Here is a 21638-nt window from a genome sequence, read left to right as displayed (position 1 = left end):
TTTGGGTCAAAGGAGTTGCAGAAATTCCATATTAGTTTAAGGAACAAATACCCCAAAGACCATACATATAGAATGGTATCAGATAAGAACATATCCCCCTCTCCTCTGGTAGTTAAAATTGTTGCTTATTAGCTAATTCGGTGGGGGGGGGGGGAGTCCTCAAGTTCACCACTCAGATATTAATAAAGGGTCTCTTCTACCTTTCATTCCTTCCCTCAACCATAGTATTCGATGCAATCATGCTAATGTGCTTGAAAGTGTTATTTCTTATGCTGTTACAGCAACACACCAGTCATTCTGTCCATTGAAATCATAATTTGAGGCCCTTTTTTGATAGCTACCAAGACAATCTTCCAAACTGGTGCCTCCTTACTACTAACTCCTTAGAGTAAAATTTGTCACCAGGGAGACCCATTAGATGGTCATCTTATTATAGTTTTGCACCTGACAGAAAGATTGTTTCCACAGGCCTTTAAGGACTGTTGATGAGGGCATTTTAAACTAGAAACAATATGATTTTACTGTCACATTGAATGCACTATGTTCATTTTAGCTTGTGTTAGGCTCTATGCTGTTTTTAAAAATGTACTTTTGTATTTTCTTACTGTTTACATGCCCTGCAAACATAACTTAGTGTTCAAGATGTGAAATATGAGCATTTATGAAATATATATTTATATAACTAACACATTTATATAATTAACTGGACCTTTAGCATGTGAAATTTAAATATATGTAACTTTTAAAAGAAGTTTTTAATCTTAATTATGTCATTATTCTTTCTGTTTGTTAATCTTTATTTCAGGAATCAGCTGATGGACGATCGGTGTCAGAATCTAAAGAGCCTGAAATGAAGAAGGGACAGCAAATTCCTGTTAAGAAAACTGGTCAGTTGGTTACACTTCCTCGGCGGTCTTCTGAAGAAAAGCATGAAAAAATGACTAAGGACAGTCTTAATGTTGCTTGTTCGAGTGAAAGTGCAACAAAAACAGGTACCGTATATACTCGACTATAAGTCGAGAAATTTATGCCCCAAAATTGCCCCTAAAATCTTGGGTAGACTGATAGAAGGGTCAATGCAGCAGTAGTGCTTAGAAAGGTTCTATAGCAAGCAAGCCTGACGCCCTTATCTCCATTGAATTCCTCCCCCTCCAGTCTATTTGCAAGCCTTTGCATCCTATGGGGAAAACTCCCCACTGAAAAGCGTTCCCCTGGTCCGTTTGTAAGCCTTTGCATCCTATGGGGAAAACTCCCCATTGAAAAGCACTTGCCTAGTCTGTTTACAAGCCTTTGTTTCCCTGTTTCATTTGCAAGCTTTTGCTTCCTATGGGGAAAACTCCCCATTGAAAAACACTTGCCTTGTCCGTTTTGCAAGCCTTTGCTTCCTGTGGAAACAAATCTCCATTTAAATCCACTTGCTTCCTAGAGGTCCAGAAAAGGAGACAGAAGGACGGAAGTGATATTTCCCCCTTTCCATCCTTCCTTATGGACCACTAAGTTTTACTCTCGACTTATCCATGGGTCATATCAAAATCCAGGATTTTGACACTGAAACCTTCCCTCGACTTATACATGAGTTCGACTTATACACTAAAGCTTGCAGTGTCTTATTTTTCCAAAGTATTTAAAAACATATTGCTAATCTTAGTAGTAAAATGGGCAAGCACCTGTTTTTGATAATACAGTTGACTGATATCAGCATAATTTTAAAAGGAATGGAGATTTGAATTCCTAAAATACAGTACTGTTTTTAAGGTTGAAAAGGAATCATAATTAAGGTGCACTTACACAGACTAGGAGAACTCCTCTCTTGGTTTTTGTTCTTGCTCACTGCCTTTGAGTTGACTCATGGCGACCTTGTAAAAGAGACATCTCCAAGACCCTTTATCCTCAATCGCTTTCTTCAGATCCTGAAGGTTTGGGACCATGACGTCCCTGATTCTGTCTAACCATCTGGCATGTAGTCTTCCTTGCTTTCTATCACCTTCTAACTTTCCTAGCATTATTGTCTTTTCTAGTGAGCCATGTCTTCTCACAATGTGGCCAAAGCAGAACACCCCCAATTTAGTAATCTTATTACTTTGATTTATCTTTTCATTTAGGTGTTCAGGAGAAACAGGAAGTTAAGAAAAAGAGAACAGAAAAGGGGGGAACAGCTAGTACTGTACACCCACCTGTTGCCTCTGCATCCAAGCCTTCTGCTGATCAGATAAGACAAAGTGTTAGGCAGTCCCTTAAAGAAATCCTGGAGAAAAGGTATGTCTTAGGCACTAAAACTCTTATTTCAATTGCTGATATTTCTTGGGGGGGGGAAATTAAAATGTGTATCTTTTAGGCTCGCAGACTCCTCACTGAAGATTCCTGAAGAAAGAGCAGCAAAAGTTGCAACTAAGATTGAAAAGGAACTGTTTTCCTTTTTTCGGGATACTGATTCTAAGTATAAGAATAAGTACAGAAGCTTGATATTCAATCTGAAAGATCCGAAAAACAAAGTAAGTGCTTCAGCTATTATGTATTATTTAAACTACTGCTTGCCTTTCTTCCTGGGACTAATACAATTTATTTTAGCATACTCATGGATATTTCTCCTTTATTTGTATTTTTCCTTTTCCATCTCAAAAAACAGCAAACTAGTAATTCTCTGTTGTCCTCCAGTTATTTTGGTAGTTATCCAAATTGGAATAAAATGTGTCATGTTTCTGACTGGTACACCCTTGGGTTTGGTGTTTAATGAAAACACTATGGACCAGCCTAGTGTAAGCTTCTTTTTCATGATTTTTAATAAGGGATGATCACTTAGTGTACTGATCTCCAAATTTCCCAACAGCATTTGAACAAGCTGTTTCTTTAGCCTTAGTTATAAAATGCATTAACTAGGCATTAAAGAGATACATGGCTGTGGATATAGTCAACCTGTATTGGGAGTTGCATGCTGGATTGTCATCTCTTCTTCTGGCAGTAGTGTGCAAATGCAGTGGATGGCTTGGGCTCACCACATCCATTTATTCTTTTGGCCACTCTTCCACTTGTGCAGCGAGGTCCTAAATATCTTCCTGTTAGAACAGTGAAACAGTCAAAGGGCTCAGAGCCAGGTGGAGATTGAAGAAATAGGTAACTCTATAAAATCAACTTCATTTTTTAACAGTCAGTAGTAACTTTTTTTTCTGATTTAGGTTAAACTAGTCTGTGTCACTTTCTGTTGCAGTATGGGTAGTAATTATGCAAATTGACAAATGTGTCTCAGACTGATGTGTTCGGAGTGTACAGAGCTTTCCACAGTATCTCCAAAAGACACAAGAATGTTCCATGTATACAAACAGAGAATATACATTCCTAGTCAACACTGAACATATTTAAAATCTAGTTCATTATATAGACCAATTGCATGAAGTACAAAAACTTGGATCTTTGCTCAGCTCAAGCTCCTCCTGATAAAAATCCTGATAAAAATCAAATAATTTTGTTTGTAAAATAATACAGTTGATACTCTCTTGGCTTCTGTTTTTAATAAGTGTGCTCTTTTAGATAGCCCAGGTATTACATGCATGGCAGGGGGTTGGACTGGATGGCCCTTGCGGCCTCTTCCAACTCTACGATTCTATGATTCTATTATATTAAAAAAAAAACTGAATCCTAAGTCTATTATATTTTGATTTCAGCTTCACTTTGAGAAATAACCAGCTTAACACTTTGGTAGACCTACATCTAAGTCATTTATGTTAAACGTTGATTATTTATGTCAGCACAGAATTTCTGTAGAGCAGCTGTAGGGAAGACAATTTACAGAGTTTATGTTCATGTCATGTTGAAAGGCTTAGTGTATTTAATTTTATGATTGAACTTGCATTATAAACACTAAAAGGTTTTTAAAATTTTGTTAGCTATAACTAAGTATGTGTTATTGTTGTTTTTAGATCCTCTTTAAAAGAGTATTGAAGGGTGAAGTAACTCCAGACCACCTTATAAGAATGAGCCCAGAAGAGCTGGCTTCTAAAGAACTGGCTGCATGGAGGAAAAGAGAAAATAGACACGTATGGTTTATTCATTTAATATTTAATAGATCTTCTATTTCCTACTTTTTTCAAACTTTTAAAAAGGCAGTGGTTGCTGGTGGCCTCCATGTTAGTATGGGGTGAATTTGCTCTAGGTTTCAGTATGAATTTTAAAGGTGCAGTCCCTATGTAAGTTTAGCATGTTGGATAGCTCTTTTAAAGTTTAGGCTAAAATGCATGGCAAATTCAAATCCGTGGGAGCTACCAGACATCACTGAGAAAAGATGTTGTGCCTGTATCAGCCTTTGTTGATTTTTGACATTATATTTGGCAAGGGCTTGGAGTGGATTGATAACATTTTCCCACCAGCCCCCGCAGTGGTGGGAATCATAACTTTAAGACACGGGGCCAAAACAGATGACCCTTTTGTGCTGCCATCTGGGCAGATTCGGAGCACAGCATTTATATGCCACACATCCTGAAGCTGCCCTGTCCATTTACACTTGGGTGCCTTAAAGATGCTATGGTAGCACGGTGTTTATATACCAAATGCCACCAGACCATCTTAAAGCTGGCTGCCGGCTGTGGCAGGGCAGGAAAAGCCGGCTTTTTGCTGGCCAAAAAAGAATGGCTCTTTGCCACTCCTTTTTCAGTTAGGTTGAAGGTGGATTAGGGCCACGGTGTGTGGGTGCCACAGCCTCAATCCATCTTCAGAAGGGGTGGCTTCAGGCCACCCCTTCAGGGCTGTCTGTTTTGGGCCATGATTTGCTCTGAAGAAACACTTTCTGGCTATAAAAATGCCGTTTGTCTTCACAGTCACATAAGGAGTGAATATCCATTATACTTCTAGTTGTTATAGAGTTTGTTTGGAGCAACTGTAAATCAGAATTGCTCAGAAGCTCACTTTGTGGCTACTGAAGAGAATGGCTAATCTTGAAAAGGGTCTGTAAAGGAGTGAGCATATTATTAAAAATAAAACAGTTCTAGTTTTGCCTCGAAGGTGATAGCTGTGATTAATTTCTGCCCTTGCACTATTTTACCCTGTCTCATTGCTTCCTTGAATAAATATGAGCAACACATTGCATTTTAAACAAAAGATTATTTATTTATTTATTTATCTATCATATTTTTATCCTACTCTATAGTCAAAAAGACTCCCAGAATATTACATCTATTAGTTTATATGTAATAAATAAAATTCACTTTCTACCTTCAATCTTAAGTCTAAATTCAGTTTTTAATTTCTACTAGCATAGACTGATTAAATTATTGGGAACTTGGTAAGTTAACACTTGTAGTAGGTAATTTGCACTCATTCACTGACTTTGCTCTAATTGGGAGTAACAGGCGAAACAGATCGACCCTGAGAAAGCCAGATTGGGCCTAACTGCACGCTAGAGCTCCAATCCACCTTTTTTGCTGGCACAAAAAGAAGCGGTATATTGCTGTTGCTTTTTGTGCCAGCAAAAAGGCAGGTTTTCCTGCCCCCATCCCACTGCGGCTGTATGGTGCTCCTGTGGCATGCTATGTCTAAATGCTGCACCGCCAGAATGCCCAGAGGCCGGCCCATGTGGGCATTGCAACTGTGTGGCGTGAAGCTAGCTTCCAGGTGGCTTCAGAACATGCGGCATCAAAACTCTGCGCTCCAAAGCCTCCCAGATGGCGGTGCTAAGAATTGTGTTTTAGACCTTATAGTTTAAAACAGGCAATGACATTGGTTCACAGGCCACAGATATTGGTCACCAGACTTGTCAGCCCCCCTCCCCCCCCATTGCTCTCACACCTCAGAAAAGCTCTTTATCTAGGGAGTACGGGAACAAGTTTACTATGACACTTCTGAGCTGTTTTAGATTTAAAACCAAAAGTGACCAGAAGGCTGATAGAGTGTTGTTGGGCAGGGACAGGGTTTTGTGTAAGAAAAAAGAGGCAGATGTGTTTGTAAGCAAATTTGTTGGGGGATATTTTTCTTATGTAATGCGATGAAAACCACATCGAGCCTGCCCCGTTGTGCCTACACTGTTGTGTCAAATCTTTTTAGACTGGGGTAAGCACTGTGTGGCTTGTGTTCTCATGTTCTTTAAAGGTTTGTATTCTTAAATGTTCTTGATTGATTGGCAGGCCTGTATTGCAACCTTTCCTGGTGATACAGGTCTGTTAGATAACTGTGTCCTCTGTTCTCATAGGAGCTGTCTCAATGGAGTTCAGAGCAAAGTGCTGAGGCCTGGGGAAGATTGTTTCCTCAGGCTAACAGTATTAGTGGACTATATCCCTTTAGTACTTGTATAGAAGCAAATATTTTCCAGGAAAAATAAGGGGATGAATTTGGCAAGGTGGTTGTGCTAATATGTGTAGTCTGATCCTGTTGGAGAGGTTAATCATCAGTGTTTGCGACAGACAGCAGGTTTATTTTGTCCAGAGCAGTAAATGTGAACATATTTAGAACTTCATGTGGGAAAAATAAAACTCAGGACAAGAGACTACGCAGTAAAAGCCAAACATAGCTTCATGTTTGATCATTATGAAATCAGCTTTGTGAAGTCAGCTACATTCTGGTATCCAGAATGTAAACTTAGCAGATAGATGTGATAGTGCAATAATTTATTTTTGATACATTCAGATATCTATTGAAGTTTTCAAACTCTTGGCTCCTGGGTAACTGGACATAATGGCTGGATTCAAATGTAGTGCTAAATTGTGGTTTAGTATTATGTCAGTAAAGCTTGCGTTCATCAGTTCTCCTTATCTCTTCTGGCATAACCATAGCTTTTGCTTCAGCTTTTCTCTATCTTCATTTTAGTGTTACATCTGGATTCCAGCAAACTGTGGCTAGTCCAATGCACTGAGGAACCTGTGACCACCCAGATGTTGTTGGACTTGAACTCTCCATGTCTTACCCAGTGGTAAAAGATTTATAGGAATTGAAACAGCAACATCTAGATGGCTATAGGATTCCTAATCCTGGATTATTGAAATAAACCAATGTCAAATAAAGGCTTATGAAATTTATTTTCTTAAAAAAATCAGTTAAGATTATGCTCAGTTTAGGGCACAGACATAATGCTAAACCGTTTAATTCAAAATGGTAGTGAAACATCAATTTTTCTCCTTATGTTGATTCAAGATGAGGAAGAGAGAAGCTTGTGAGCCTAAGGCTAGTTCACAAAGCTCTAAGATAAACTGTAGTTTGTTGTGTCAAAATTGGTTTAAATTCTGAAGCAGCTGTAGAATAACTCTTCTCTTATCTGTTACTCTTCCTCAGTCCTGTACCATTGATCATGTTAAACATCTAGTGTAGACCAAATCCAATTCAACCAATGCCCATCACATTCAGCTAACATAGCCATTGACTTTGCTGTTTGGGGTGGAGGAAGTGGGGCTCTTATCTACTGGAAATGGACATTTCACAGGTAAGATCCAGTGTCCCTTTCAGCATATCTGAAGGCCATGGAGTTGAAGACAGCAGTGTTAAGCCTTCTGGTGATCTTTTTTGCAGCTTTTCACACTGTAAATTTCATTTTCTTTTCCTTCTTGACAGACAATTGAAATGATTGAAAAAGAACAGAGAGAAGTTGAAAGGCGACCAATCACAAAAATTACTCATAAAGGAGAAATAGAAATTGAGAGTGAGACGCCAGTAAAAGAACAAGAAGTAGCCATGGGAATTCAGGTTACATTGCCTCTACTATTAGTATAAGATATTATGTGTGTGTATAACAAAATCAGTGTGTTGTTTTTTTAAAACAGAAATAAAATCTCTTTGCCTGCTATTCTTAAGAGGTGCAACAAAATGTTATCTCATATTAATTTTAATTAATTTGCCCAGTTGAGAAATATGTAGGAATCTCTCAGAGAGGCCCACATTTCCTTTGTAAATTTTAGTTCTAAGGGCAACTCATCAATATTAGAGAAATATAAAAATGGATCGATGTTTCTAACTTTCCTCTCCTAAAGTTCAAAATCTTTGTAGTGAGAGTTTGTAGTGACTTCTGAAGTTAAGCTCACATTCCTGATCCCAGATCCATTAGCTGGAAGGAAAGAAGTTGGGATGGGAAGAACAAAACCCTCTGCTTACAAAGAGAATGTCTTTCAGAATAGCTCCTGGAACTCCTGCAGAAAACTCTGCCAGTGTAGATCTATCTTCAGTAGTGTTTTTCCTGTAGTAGGTTTTCCTATATAGCTGTGTGGTAGATCATTACAGGGTCAGGATAGAGACATCCCTAGATTCACTGCATCCAAGTCCCTTCATTTTCCCAAGAAAGATCAGGTTTGATTGCTCATTATAGTGGCCTGAAGCTGACAGAAGTTTTTCCCCCCTCTCTGATGAGGTGAATGGGCTGGGGTGAAATATAACTACTAGTATGAAGAAGGCCCCCCCCCCCCCCCCCCCCGGCTTGGCTGATGTGAGGCCAGCAGGGCTTTGGAAATTACAGATGACCTTCCACTTTTTTACTTGCCCACCCTGCTTAGGATTGCTCTGTCCATTGTGACTCATTTAGCCTAGTGTTAGTAGCCACCAGGTACTTTACAGAATGATATTTTAATTTTAATGTTTTATCTCCTTATGCACAGGAAACTCCTCCAGTTAAGACTGTGGAGAAGATGGAGGAGATGGAAAAAGAAAAAGAAGTTGATGGATCTGCTACTCCTGATACAACAAGTCAACATAAAAACCATCTGTTTGATCTTAACTGTAAAATTTGCATAGGTAATATTAACTAGCATACCTAAAATATACTGATTACTTCTTGATTTGCCTGTTCTCATACTGCAGGCATTGCCATGACTATAGAGTAACATAGATCTTAATGACAGAAGAGACAGGAGAAACTGCAAAATGATATCCTTACATAACCCTGTGAGTAAGGTTGGGCTAACAGAACCAGGAGAGTCCATTACCTCCCTGCACTTCTGTTTTGGTTAACAGTCACTTCTCTTTTCCAAACTAGGATGCTATAGTTAATCTTAACTGTGCTTAGTTGAAAGACATCAGCTCCATAAACTGGCTTAAAATGGGCTTTTTCCAACAAACCATACATAACTAAAGCTAACCATAGTTTGTCCAGGTTTGGAGGATACAGCGAGCTGCAATGACTGAAAGCAAAATATTCACTCCGACTACCCCTGTTGGAGTGAGAGAAAGAGGCAGACAAGCTTGTGGCTTATTGTGGCTTCTTCTCATAACAGTAAACTTTAATTTAGTGTTGCATCCAAATGAGGTTTTTTGTATTCCCATCAGAAATTTATTTTTATTCTCCGTAATGATTATTTGAAAATGCTTGAGCTGAGTACCTCCCAAATTATAGAAATGCATAAAGTTCTCAGTTTCATTTCAGACAACAGGATTTTTAAATGTTAGAGCAATAATATTAGAGCAATGTTATAATTACAGATGTTATGATGTGTTTTGAGTGAAGCTTTCAAATTTGCCTTTTCAAGGTCGAATGGCACCACCAAGTGATGATGTTTCTGGGAAAAACGTGAAAATATCTGTTGGAGTGGCCCGGAAACCCTCAGACAATGAAGCTGAAAGCATTGCTGATGCACTGTCTTCAACAACAAACATGCTAGCTTCTGAATTATTAGAGGAAGATAAAGAGTTATCAAATGCAGCACTTACCCCTTCTTCGAGCTCTAGGTAATGTTTTGAGATTGCTAGTAAGTGTAAATGTAGTACGCTAATAGGATTGTAGTGTATTCCCTATCTTTTGTCTCCATTCATTATTTTCCTGCAATGTATTGTAGTCTGTAGACCCCTTGGGAGCAAGAAGTGAGTAATGCTGTGCACATCCAAGGTGCCAATAGTGGAGTGGTATAATACACTGAGCCCTTGTTATCCACTGGAGTTAGATTCCAGGACCCCCTTGTGGATCCCAAAATCCGTGGATGCTCAAGTCCCACTATGTACAATGGGGTAGTAAAATGGTTTCCCTTACATAAAATGGCAAAATAAAGATTTGCTTATTTATTTATTTATTTGGCAAGAATATTTTCAAGGCCTCAGTGGTTGAATATGTGGATAAAGAGGGCTGTTGTAGTGTTAAAAATAACAATCATATTTCATGTGGCCCACAGACTATTTACCATAGCAGTCTGTGTGACCAAATAGGAGATATTTGTTAACTTTGCAACATCTTCTCATACTTGCCTTTTACCCAATGTATTCGCAATCCTTAAAAAACAGTTTCATTTGATGATTACAAATCATTGCAACCATTATTTGGTTGATTATTTTTCTCTGTCTTGTTATACTATGGCTAAAAGGTTCATAAAACGTTTCTCAAACTTATTTCTATTGTGTACATTGCCAAAAATTCCCAGGATTCTTTCACTTCTTTAGTTGCTGCCCTTTGAATGTCAATCTACATGATCTTTGGTGATATTATCTTTGTTGGTATATCACTTTGATTATTTCTGTTGACAACAATATCCACAAGATCAAACTTTATGTATCATTCTTACTTATGCACAGGGACAAAGTGGTCCTACATGTGGCCATTTTCACCTCCAAAATTGGTGGTTCCTTTCTCCATCAACATATAATTCTCCCAGTATTTTTTACTAAATCACTGACATGCCTTTAGAATCTGGTTATATTTGTTGGTTGTTTTCCAGGAATTAGTATGTTATGTTTCTCTTTCTCCCTAGAATAGCCAGGTTGTAGTCATTATTTTATTCTTTACTTTCAACCTTCAGATCAGAAACACCTGGCACTGTTGAAAGTGAAACACTATTTCTAGCTCGCCTGAACTTTATTTGGAAAGGGTTTATCAACATGCCATCTGTTGCAAAGTTTGTTATCAAGGCTTACCCGATCTCTGGCTCCTTTGAAAGCTTAACAGAGGTAATGTTCTGACTGTAGCATTATTGTCTTCTCTAGGAAACTATTCTGAATTTTCTTTTAACCACTGCCAGATTAACTTTTGCATGTAGTGGTTTAAGATCAAGGAATCCACAGCCCTGAGTCTGCAAGACCCGATAAGGGCTGTCAGTAAGTGAAACTGCTGAAGACTTCTCATTCATAGGGTCACCATAGGTCGAAGGCAATTAATAACAACTAAGTTTAAAACTGTGAAGAGTTGTTAATTGTTTTGCCTAGGAAACTTTAGATCATAACTGTTTAACTGTTTAATTTAGGGATGAGTAAATGCAGCTCTCCAGATGTTTTTATACTGCACCTCCCATCAGCCCTAGTCAGCATAACTATTATAAGGAATGTTGAGAGTAGCAGTCCAGTAGCATCTGAAGGACTATACTTTGCCCAGCCCAGTTTGGTAGATGCTAATGGGCTTCATATTCATTCATCATGACGTGATGATGGTCTTAAGGCTTTGCTGATACAGTATACCAGTGGTTGCATCAGAGATTTAAAGCATATTCTCTGGAGGAGTTAGGAGGAGCGATCCACAACCAGTGGTTAGGAAATAAAAAACTGGGCTGTGAATTGCTCTTCCTACTATCCAAGAATGACTTATGCTAAGTACCAAAGTTTGAATCTCATCCCAGCACTTTCTGTAGGGTTAGAGCTTTTTTTTCTTTTTTGGGCTGTCTTTATGCTTATTGGCTCACTAGTGCCACTAAAATGCTATCCATTCAAAGCAGTAGAAAATTATGCCACTTAGCACTTTGTAATGCACCTTCTGTTATAAATGATGAGTGTCATACTTATAACTCTAGCTTAACTGTAAAGCCTGGTAAGTTCAGTAATGTCAATAAAATTTAAATTTATAAATGTCTTGTTTTAGAAGAAAAACATACATAATATTTCCTTCCCATAGGATTTGCCAGATAGTATCCAAGTGGGCGGCAGGATATCTCCTCAAACTGTTTGGGAATATGTTGACAAAATAAAAGCCTCAGGAACAAAGGTAGTGACAACTATGTTCTTGTTCTTGAAACATAATGTAGTAATAGATTTTTTTTACAAAATCGTTTTTTAAACAAGGATTCTATTTTAAAAAAAATAATCTCATGCTGCTGCTTCTCTTGTTTAGCCTAAATTTTGCAGTTCCATTCATGTTAGGGTGCAGTACCAGACACAGAAGTGTTTTTCATATGAAAAAAACCTAGTGGTGCTGTTTCCTCTTCAGCAATGAATGAATTGGTAGATATTATGTGATCGTTCACTTTCAGTGTATTTACCCTGGAACCTGGCATAGTGTCTTCACAAGGAAACTAAAAGATCACAGTTTGGATGTTTTCGGAAAGGACTGAAGTGGTAGTAGGAAGAAAGAGGCGAATGTGTCTTGGAACTATGAAGCATGAATAGATTTCCCTTCAATCTGGATTCTTAAATGTTGGAAGCTTTTGCTGATGGGCTTTTACCTAATATTTCCACAGTTCCAAGACAGGCATATAAAATTATTAAAATAAGAAGAAAAGTAAGCTTCTGCTTACAAGTAAAATGTGTATTTTGCTCATGTTTAGAATCCAAGCAGAAGAGATTATTTAGGCTTGGTTTTATCTGATGCAATTCAGTTTCTGTGTGAGAAGCATTGGTTTCTTGGAGTGAACATATTTAAATGTACTCTCTTTGAAAGGAAGGCTACAGATCTCCAAATCAGACTAAGGATAACTGTCTCTAATCCTTGAGCAACATATTGGCTTATTTTTAATTATTTTCAGTGGAGATTTCTTCGTCCCCCAGAATGGCTTGTTGTTGGCTGGCCTTTTGGTTTTGCCTTTCAACAGTGATACCAAAAGTAAAGAGAATTCCCTTCTACTTGATGGAAGTCAGTGATACTCAAGGTGGCCGTCCTTAAATGATGTTCCAGGAATTGAAGTCTGTGTAGTGTAAAATTCTGTCTCTGAGTGAAATAACTGTCTGAAATGCAGCAAATCTTGCTGTGTTTCATTATTTTAATAATAATAATAATAATAATAATAATAATAATAGGATTTATTTATATACTGCCCAATCACTGGGAATCTGGGCGGCTTACAACAGAGAGGATAATAGACGGTTCCCTGCCCTCAGGCTTACAATCTAAAAGACACGACACAAAAGGAGAAGGGAATGGTGAGGGGGGGGAGGGGATCAGGTCCAGCATTCTTCTCTCCCTCTGAGGCCTGGACCAAGGCAGATGGACTGGAGGGAGGGCTCTGTTTCTTAATCGAGGCTGGGCCCATCCTGATACACTGATTTTTTTCTTAGATTTTAAAGGCCTTAAAAGAGAACCTCTACTGTATGTTTTAGAAAATCAAGATCATATTTGCTGTCAAATCCTCCTCCTGCTGCCCCTCCTGATACTGAACTGTGATTTTTAGGAAAGAATTGACAACTTGTAAATAAATTTTCCTCCTCTTTCAATAGGAAATTTGTGTGGTTCGTTTTACCCCTGTGACAGAAGAGGATCAGATTTCGTATACTTTACTGTTTGCATACTTCAGCAGCAGAAAGCGTTATGGTGTAGCAGCTAATAACATGAAGCAAATCAAGGATTTATATATTATCCCTTTAGGTGCTTCTGATAAAATTCCACATCAGTTGGTGCCTTTCGATGGTCCTGGTAGGTAAAATAATTGTTTATGGTGGAGATTTTGTTTTTAACCATTTTTGGTCATTACAAGTGTTTTATAACTCAAAGCTGTATTTTAGAGCATTCATGAAGTTTGTGAATGGCATATCCATGTGAAGTATTGACTTGATTGGCTTTTAAAAAACAAACAAGAAGCATGCATTTCTGCTTCAGTTTGACATTAATACTCTGGATTCATCATGGACTAATTATTTTGCAGGGCAGAAATTCTACTTAACAGGAGCAGCTCTTGGGGAAATTTGTTTAGTATTTCTCCTGGCACATTTAGTAACATGTATTGCTTGATCATTCTGAGATGGGAAAGCAATAGTTATTTTTTTGGTTGGAAGGTTTTTATCTTGAAATACTGTACATGATTAGCTTATACTACTATGGTTTTGTTTTAAATACAGGAATTGAAGTTCATCGACCCAACTTGTTGCTGGGGTTGATCATTCGCCAGAAGCTAAAAAGGCAGATCAGTGCTGTCACTAGTCATGCTGAAGAAAGTCCTGAAGGGGTGACACCAGAAAAGAAAAGTAAGCCAAGCAAATCTGAGGCCCTTCATTCAGAAATAGTAGACAAAGAAGAAGAAGAAGAAAATGACTTCTTCAATTCCTTCACTGCTGTGTTGCACAAACAAAGAATCAAGTCCCAACAACCTAACACAGAAGAAGCAACAGCAAATGAACCTGTTCTGGAAGGCATCAAACATGAACCACCAAAGCCTCTACGGTTTCTTCCGGGAGTTTTAGTTGGATGGGAAAACCAGTCTTCAGCTCTTGAGCTAGCAAGTAAACCACTGCCAATGGATGACATCCTTCAGAGCCTTTTGGATACTACAGGGCAAATGTCTGAACATACCCAACAAGCAGGAGACAAGTTTGTTACTGAAGATCTGCCTTTATCAGATAAACAGGCCATGCTGCAAGAGGAAAAAATGGACATTCCTGTAATTACTACTGAAATTGAAGAAACAAAGGATACAAATGATAATTCAAAAGACTCCACTGACAGTATTTTAGCATCTAATATATCAGTAGCAGATGTCTCATGCTCTTCAGGAAGTCTGACAAACCTAAGTCTTAAGGGGAAGCCACCAGATGTTTCAACTGAAGCATTTTTAGCAAACTTAGCTATTCTGTCACAGAACAAAGAAACCAAAGAGACTGTAGAAAACAGTTTAAAGTTGGGTGATGCAGATTGTGTTTCTCAGGAAACTAAAAGGACCACAGATTTTCCTGTCCCAACAGGTGTGGGAATAGGAGTTGGGAGCAATAATGTCAGTGTAGCATCTGTTGATAATGTGACAATGAACAGTTCAAAATCCCCACAGTTCATTAATCTTAAAAGGGATCCAAGGCAAGCAGCAGGACGAGGCCAGCTGAGCAGTGCTTCAGAAAATGAAAGTGACAGTCTTAGAAATGAAGAAATACAAAATAGTCAACAACTGGATGTTTTAGGAACAGAGCAGGCAAATATAGACAATGCACTGCTTTCAGGAAGTGACCTAGCCGTAGATCAGAGTAGTAATCAAGCATGCAAGAAGATATTGCCTCCAGCTGCCTCTGTAGCGGAAAGTGCATGTTCCTCACAGCTGGAAGGCACAAGTCAATTGCATGAAGAAGCACTGATGCAAAGCATTGAAACAGTTCATTCTGTCCGAAGAGGATTATTACCATCATCTTCATCATCTCAGTTTGAGACTGAAAATGCATGCCCTTCTGACATCAGTACCAAAATTCCCAGTCCTGTTGCAAGTGGAAACTTCTCGCCAATCACGACTCCCCAGCCTAATTTCCAACTCACTAAAACTACACCTCCTGGTTTTCAGTTTCAAGGGGCTGTAGCCCCTAACTTTCCTCCACAAAACAACCCTGTGTTTGGATTTCCCCCTCACCTGCCCCCTCCACTACTTCCTCCACCAGGTTTTGGCTTTGCTCAGAACACTTTAATGCCTTGGCCTCCCATGCTTCATCTGTCAGGTCAGCCCCCACATTTTATTGGACCAGTCACACCAGCCCCACCCCTAGCTCACAAACCAACAAGACTCACTGGACCAGAGCATTTTTATCAGAGTAGAGACACTAGGCGACCAGATAGACGTCACAGTGACCCTTGGAGTCGGCCAGTTCCACACACAGAGAGGGCATTCAGTCGGAGGAAAAGTGATCAGCATAGGCAGAGGTTTTACAATGAATCTCACCACCCCAAAAAGGGCCGGCATGATTGGGAGACGGATTCTGAAAGAAACAGGCACAGAGACAGAAACCAGGATAAAGAAAGAGATAGAAAGAGCAGGGAGGATGGGCATCGGGACAAAGAGAGGTCACGCCTTTCACACAGTGATAAGGACTCTGAAGGCAAATCCTCAAGAGAGGGTAGAAACCCTGAAAAAAAGGAGAGTCCCAAAAGTGAAGAGCGGGCCCATGAGAAGGAGAAGGAAAGAGAAAAAAGTAGGGAGAGGCATAGAGAGCGGGATAGTGAAAAGAACAGAGATAGACATCACAAAGATAGGGACCACAGTGACCGAGGGAAAAGCAAAAGGTAAAAGCCAAGAAGGGTTCAGGATATCATTTTTAAATGAATAGGAAATAATCTGTTTTAAATATGTCCTAGAACTCTCTGTAAAAAATAATAATACTTGGATATAATTGTGCCATCATTTCTCTTTCTTTTTTATATTCCCTGTTCAGTGTTTTATAGAAACAAGTCTGGTTTGGTATCAGTCTGCGTACTTCTTAATTCATTTTTTAAAAAACATTCTGTTTGGCCTAGGAGCAAAGTTGAATCATTCAACACTTTATGTTGCTTGTGTAGTCAGTATTTTAAGAGTTTTCTTTTAAATATGCAATAAAAACGTGTAATTTCCCCCCCCCCATTTTTCAAATTTAGCTACTGTTGAAATGTTTGCAGCCTTTGGTGATGCATACTTTCTGTTTGAAGATGCTCCACTAACTATAAAAGTGGAGTTTGTACCATTTCCTCTTGTAAAATTGCACTGGCTTTGTAAATGGACCGTGGCATAGCTTCAGAATCCATATTTGAATGTGATATGCGGCTTATGCTGGAGTTGAAGACTTGCAAAAGAACAATGTGGGAAAAAAAGAGCAGTATTGATCATTGGATAATTTCCACACATGTTAAACAGCTTGAGAGCAGAAATTATAAGGCCACATAGTCTACATTTTATTGCTTATCAACACACTTAATAGGCTTTTTTTTGCACCGCTAGCCTCTGTGCTCTGATTTGTATTAATTTTCCACCCATCTCCATGCCTTGAAAACTTGAATACCTAAGCTTGTACATGACATTGTGTTTTACTATCCTTTATATTGTAAAATGTAAATATTTTAAGGGATATTTTGATTCTAAAAATGATAAAGCCTTCTCACTGCTGTCGTTTGTTTGATTTTAATAGATGTGAAGCAATAGGCTAAACCAATATAACAGAAAGATTATAAATATGGCTTGGCTCTACAGTTCATGACTGGTAATTTTTAATGACCTTAGGGTTTTTAATAAATAGATGAGTAAAAAAATGTGATTTTCTGTGGAAAATTATAGTATATTCCTTTTCCCCCTGTTGGATACTGTTGCACTATTCTGTTCAAAAACCTTGTTTTTTGAAGTATTCAGTAAAATTAAGAACATTGTGCATAAAGTACCTTCTTGAGTTAATCGCCTTACCTATGAACATAGATTTTTGCACTTTGGTATCAGAATTTTTTTAAAAAAATCCTTTCAATAATATGTGATTAAAACAAATTGTTAGGCTATTTTGAAATCCTATTTAAATATATCGGCCGATTTGCAAACCTTGCACATGGCTCTGCATAGTCACATTAAAAAAAATGCTATACCATACAATGCTTAATGGTAGCTTTTGTTTCAGAATACGTCTGTCCAGAAAGTTAGCTTTTAAACATGCATTTTAGCTTACTTTACTTGAGATGTAAATTCTTGGGTGTGTGGCATTGGAGGAAGGGGACTTGACATATCATTCAGCCATTCTGTCTGAGAGTGTGTAGAGTGTTCCAGTGTTCCACAGTCTACCACTTCAGTCACAACTGTGCACTAACTCAACAGTTGTACACTCTGTTACTCTCAATAGTGACTCTCTCAAAACCATCCTTCTATATTCTCTCTTATTTTGCCATATAGATAGCAGAAAACAAACATCGTATTTTCTGAAATATGCATACAGTTTAGTATAATTACCATGGGCAAAAGCGGTAATGAGCAAAAAAAGGTAGAGATGGTATATAGTGTGAATAATTCAGTATATGAATAATACTGAAAATGTGGATTCGTGGGAATCATAAGGTAGGCACCTGGCAGCTTGGAACAGTCAGAAAGGAAAATCTTAAATCCCAAGAAGGCAAATACTGTAAGGTGGCGAATCTGCTGGAGTTCAGATCAAGTAAAAGTCATGGATTGTGTCTCACCTGGATTAAAACAAGTGAGGAAACAGCTGACAGGTGAAGAACTATGTGCAAAACATATTTTTAAGCCTTGAGTTCCTTATGTTCTCTTGCATGGTTAAACAAAGTTGGACCACTAGTGAATATGTGAAAAACAACTCTTTGCCATATAAAGCAGGGTTGAGGGGGCTGTGAGAGCCTAAAGGACAGCATTAACCTCCCCCTAGAGACCATGGGGAGGTGTACCTCCTGCCACGTACCCCATTGCAAAATAGACATATTTTTTGTAGCTTAAAGTGAACTTGGGAGGTTCCAGAACGTAGAAATGTTCCCATGCCGCAGGAGAGTTTTTTAAAACAAAAAATTGACCTCTGGCCTCCACTGGTCACAGAAATGGCCATGAGGGGCCACATGCAGCCCATGGGCCACATTTTCCCACCCTTGCCCTAGAGACTGCAGTGGAAATTTTTTCACTGGACAAGGTAAGAGAAGTGTATACAGCATGGTCAGGCAACTGCCATGAATACAGTTTTCTACCCATGGAACCCTTTTGGAACTCCCAGGCTGATAACATGCCAAGGGGGGGTGAAGGGTGGGAAAGCAAGTGAATGGAAGTTCGCTTATGGTTTTTAAATGCTGTTTTTTTAAGAAGTTAAAACTGCGTGTAACCTATTTTAATGCACAATTACATGTTGCAAGCTTTCAAAGTCACACTGGCTTCTGGCAAACAAGAGGAAGAAATTGAATATGTTAGTGATAGGCCTGCATTTTCTGTTTCATGTCTTAGTTCAGATGGTAGGGAGGGCTGTCTGGAAGCTGGCACCTCCCCCTTTGGCCCTGTGGTCACTGGTAGATTTTCAAAGTCAAGGAAATTAATGGATTTGCTGTATGTCCAACACAGCTACTGCTAGATGTTTTTTGGATTTCAGGGTACCGCATTTTAGCCATCACAGGCGAAGAGAGCCAGTGCAGTGGGACTTTGCCACCTGAGGCTTCTGCCTCCAACAAAGGTAAAGCATTCTAATATTGGCAGCAATTGGCATGTTTTACTGTTACACCGCCTAAAGTTTTCCTGTTGCAAAATATGAAGACTTCTTGAGAAATTCAGTGTTCTCTACCTACATAGGAGCCTGTGGCTTCACAAGGGAAGAAGACATGCTGGATTCCAAGGAAACATCCTCTTTGAATTGCAAATGGACATTCAATTTCCTTGACTGAAAATCTACCAGTGACCACATGGCCAAAGGGGGAGGTGCCAGCCTCCAAACAGCCCTCCTTACCATCTGAACTAAAACCAGAAACAGAAAATGCAGGCCTATGACTAACATCTTAAATTTCTTTCTCCTGTTTGCCTGATGAAGAAGCCAGTGTGAGTTTGAAAGCTTACAACATGTAATTGTGCATTTTGGTTATTCCAATAAAGGTATCATTGTTTGGATGTTATTGGATTTGCTAAATGGCCAACACGGCTACCCCATGTTTTCTAGTAAAGACAGTTTGAGGTCCTTGGTATGCTGATCACACGGATGAGTACTCGAGTCAAGTCACCAGTGTGCAAAAGGAAATCAGGAAATGGTCTGCAAGGTTGCCTTTGACATGACAAGAATGTTTGACGAAATTCAGTAGGTCCAAGGGAGTCTCATATGCAGTTTTCTGTTCGTCTTTGGAATATACGACGGACCACTCTTACTGTGAATTGTGTGATGTTCTCCTCAGGCCTCATGGAGCTGCATGCCAACATGCCAATTCTAAATCTGACTTTTAGAAGGAAATGGAATAGAAAAATATCCTCCCCCATGGCATATATATTTCAGGTTTGGCCAGATAACCAAAACACTAAGATACAATTCCTTTGACCTCTGTCTATCCTCTGAACTGTTATCACCAGTCTAAGCACATGACAGCAAAATGGGGACAAAACGGGAAAGGCATTATCCAATTCCATGAAACGATCTCCTTTTTCTGTCCCGGCTACACCCCCCTGTCCTTTCTAATCTTCTCTAGAGCTCCCCTGAAAATTTTAGGAGCAAGAAGAGGGCAAAAATTTCAGGGTTACTACCCATTTCATCAACAAATCAACTCTGCTATCTGAGTTACTTCAGTAAAGAAAAGATGCTACTACTCTTCTTGATTTGATATATTTTATTAGACAAAAAGAAGAAGAAAAAGAAGTGAGTGACATATTAACTCCTGAATGACTACATTTTATTTGAAAGCCATGAAACAAATACTGTTTTTAGTGCCATACATCTTCCTGTGGGTACATATTTAGCTTCCATTTCTCCCAAAGGAGCATCTTATCAGAAACAACAGGGTCAATTTATTTTAGTGCACCAACTGATCTGTAGAAGATTGGCAATTCAAAAAAGGTAATCTTAAAGGGCACTTTGAAGTGAATTTGAAATCATTGCAACATCCATATAGCAATGGGAGAAGGGCGTTGCACTCACTGGATGGGAAAGAAAAGTTGGACAAAACTACAGAAGTAACATTGCTACATCTTCTCTAGAAATATTTTTGTTAATACCAGTCAGGAAATGGTTCTCCTAAAAGCTCCATTACAATTCCCCTTGATTCTTTGGGTATTCTAAACTGCTCATTTGTATTACAGACCAGAGTTTGGTGTTTGTTCTTGCTTTTGGTTATGGACAAATGCAGGACTTAATGATGAGAAGACACAAGCTTTGTAGTAGTTTCCACAAAGCTTGGGATTTCCCAAAGAAGCATGCATGGCCTCATATCTTTTTGTTGTTTTAGTTTTTAAACAGACTTTTAAAAAACTTGTGCGTTTCAAAAGATGTTTTTTTAAAAGTGCTGTGAGTTGGGTTTTAAACTTTCTGCTTTAAGTTTTGGAAAGAGATTCTTTTTATGCTTATTAAAATTGTTCTTTGGTTTTAATTATATACGACAAGCCATCTTGCAAAGGCTTTGTTGTGAAAAGTGGCATATAAGCACTCTGTGATTTGAGAGACTGACACACAGAAAGTTTTGGCATCTATTTTCTGAATGAATGAATCCTAAAGTGTAGAAAGAGACCAGGGCTATTAAAAATACATATAGTGTGCACCTACTGAAAACTAGTTTCATGTCATGAGTCCCAGGGAACAATCCTACTAATAACAAAAGTGAATAATCGACATCCTAGATCCACTACTTAGATAAGTAGCAAAGTAGAGTTTCCTGGCTTGACCCTCTTGCTTTACTGGGCATAGGCTGCTATGGGTGATGGAGATCTGTTCCCTTGTCGACTGGGGAGCGGTGTACTGATGTTTCCAATCCCTTCTGCCAGTGATCTCCAGTGTGGACAGGAATTGCAACATGGATCCTGCTTCTGATTATTGCACCAGAGATAACTGGAAGGAGGGGTAGGAACATCAGTATGCTGCTCTCCAATCTATAGGAGACTAGGTCTTTGTTGCTTGCAGCAGCAGCTGCTGCCTGGTAATGCTGTATTGGTGGACTTTAATAATCATGGCAATAATGACACAACCATGAATATATTTGCTGTTGTTGCTGTGTGCCTTCAAGTCATTTCTGACTTACGGTGACCCTAAGGCAACCCTATCAAGGGGTTATCATGGCAAGATTTGTTCAGAGGAGGTTTGCCATTGCCTGAGGCTAGAGCATGTGACTTGTCCAAGGTCACCCAGTGGGTTTCATGACTGAGAACGGAATTGAACCCTGGTCTCCAGAGTTGTAACCTAAC

The 21638-nt window shown here is 38.9% G+C and overlaps 1 protein-coding gene across 11 annotated transcripts in view; it reads left to right on the top strand.

The window, feature by feature from the left end:
- The window catches only part of PHF3 (PHD finger protein 3), a 54390-nt gene extending 37483 nt beyond the window's left edge, over nucleotides 1–16907 (top strand). For all 11 annotated transcript variants that reach the window (XM_042456123.1, XM_042456147.1, XM_042456134.1 and 8 more), the window contains 11 exons: nucleotides 806–992; nucleotides 2103–2256; nucleotides 2336–2492; nucleotides 3915–4031; nucleotides 7528–7659; nucleotides 8562–8697; nucleotides 9429–9627; nucleotides 10686–10833; nucleotides 11768–11857; nucleotides 13303–13498; nucleotides 13921–16907. In XM_042456123.1, coding sequence (XP_042312057.1) covers nucleotides 806–992; nucleotides 2103–2256; nucleotides 2336–2492; nucleotides 3915–4031; nucleotides 7528–7659; nucleotides 8562–8697; nucleotides 9429–9627; nucleotides 10686–10833; nucleotides 11768–11857; nucleotides 13303–13498; nucleotides 13921–16058 — 3654 coding nt within the window. In that variant the 3' untranslated portion in view covers nucleotides 16059–16907. The remainder of the gene's footprint in view (nucleotides 1–805; nucleotides 993–2102; nucleotides 2257–2335; nucleotides 2493–3914; nucleotides 4032–7527; nucleotides 7660–8561; nucleotides 8698–9428; nucleotides 9628–10685; nucleotides 10834–11767; nucleotides 11858–13302; nucleotides 13499–13920) is intronic.
- Nucleotides 16908–21638: the final 4731 nt, after the last annotated feature.

This window comes from Sceloporus undulatus, chromosome 1, assembly GCF_019175285.1.
Source record: "Sceloporus undulatus isolate JIND9_A2432 ecotype Alabama chromosome 1, SceUnd_v1.1, whole genome shotgun sequence".
NCBI lineage: Eukaryota > Metazoa > Chordata > Lepidosauria > Squamata > Phrynosomatidae > Sceloporus > Sceloporus undulatus.
Note: the sequence above shows the minus strand (reverse complement) of the source record. Positions and strands in the feature narration are given on the sequence as shown.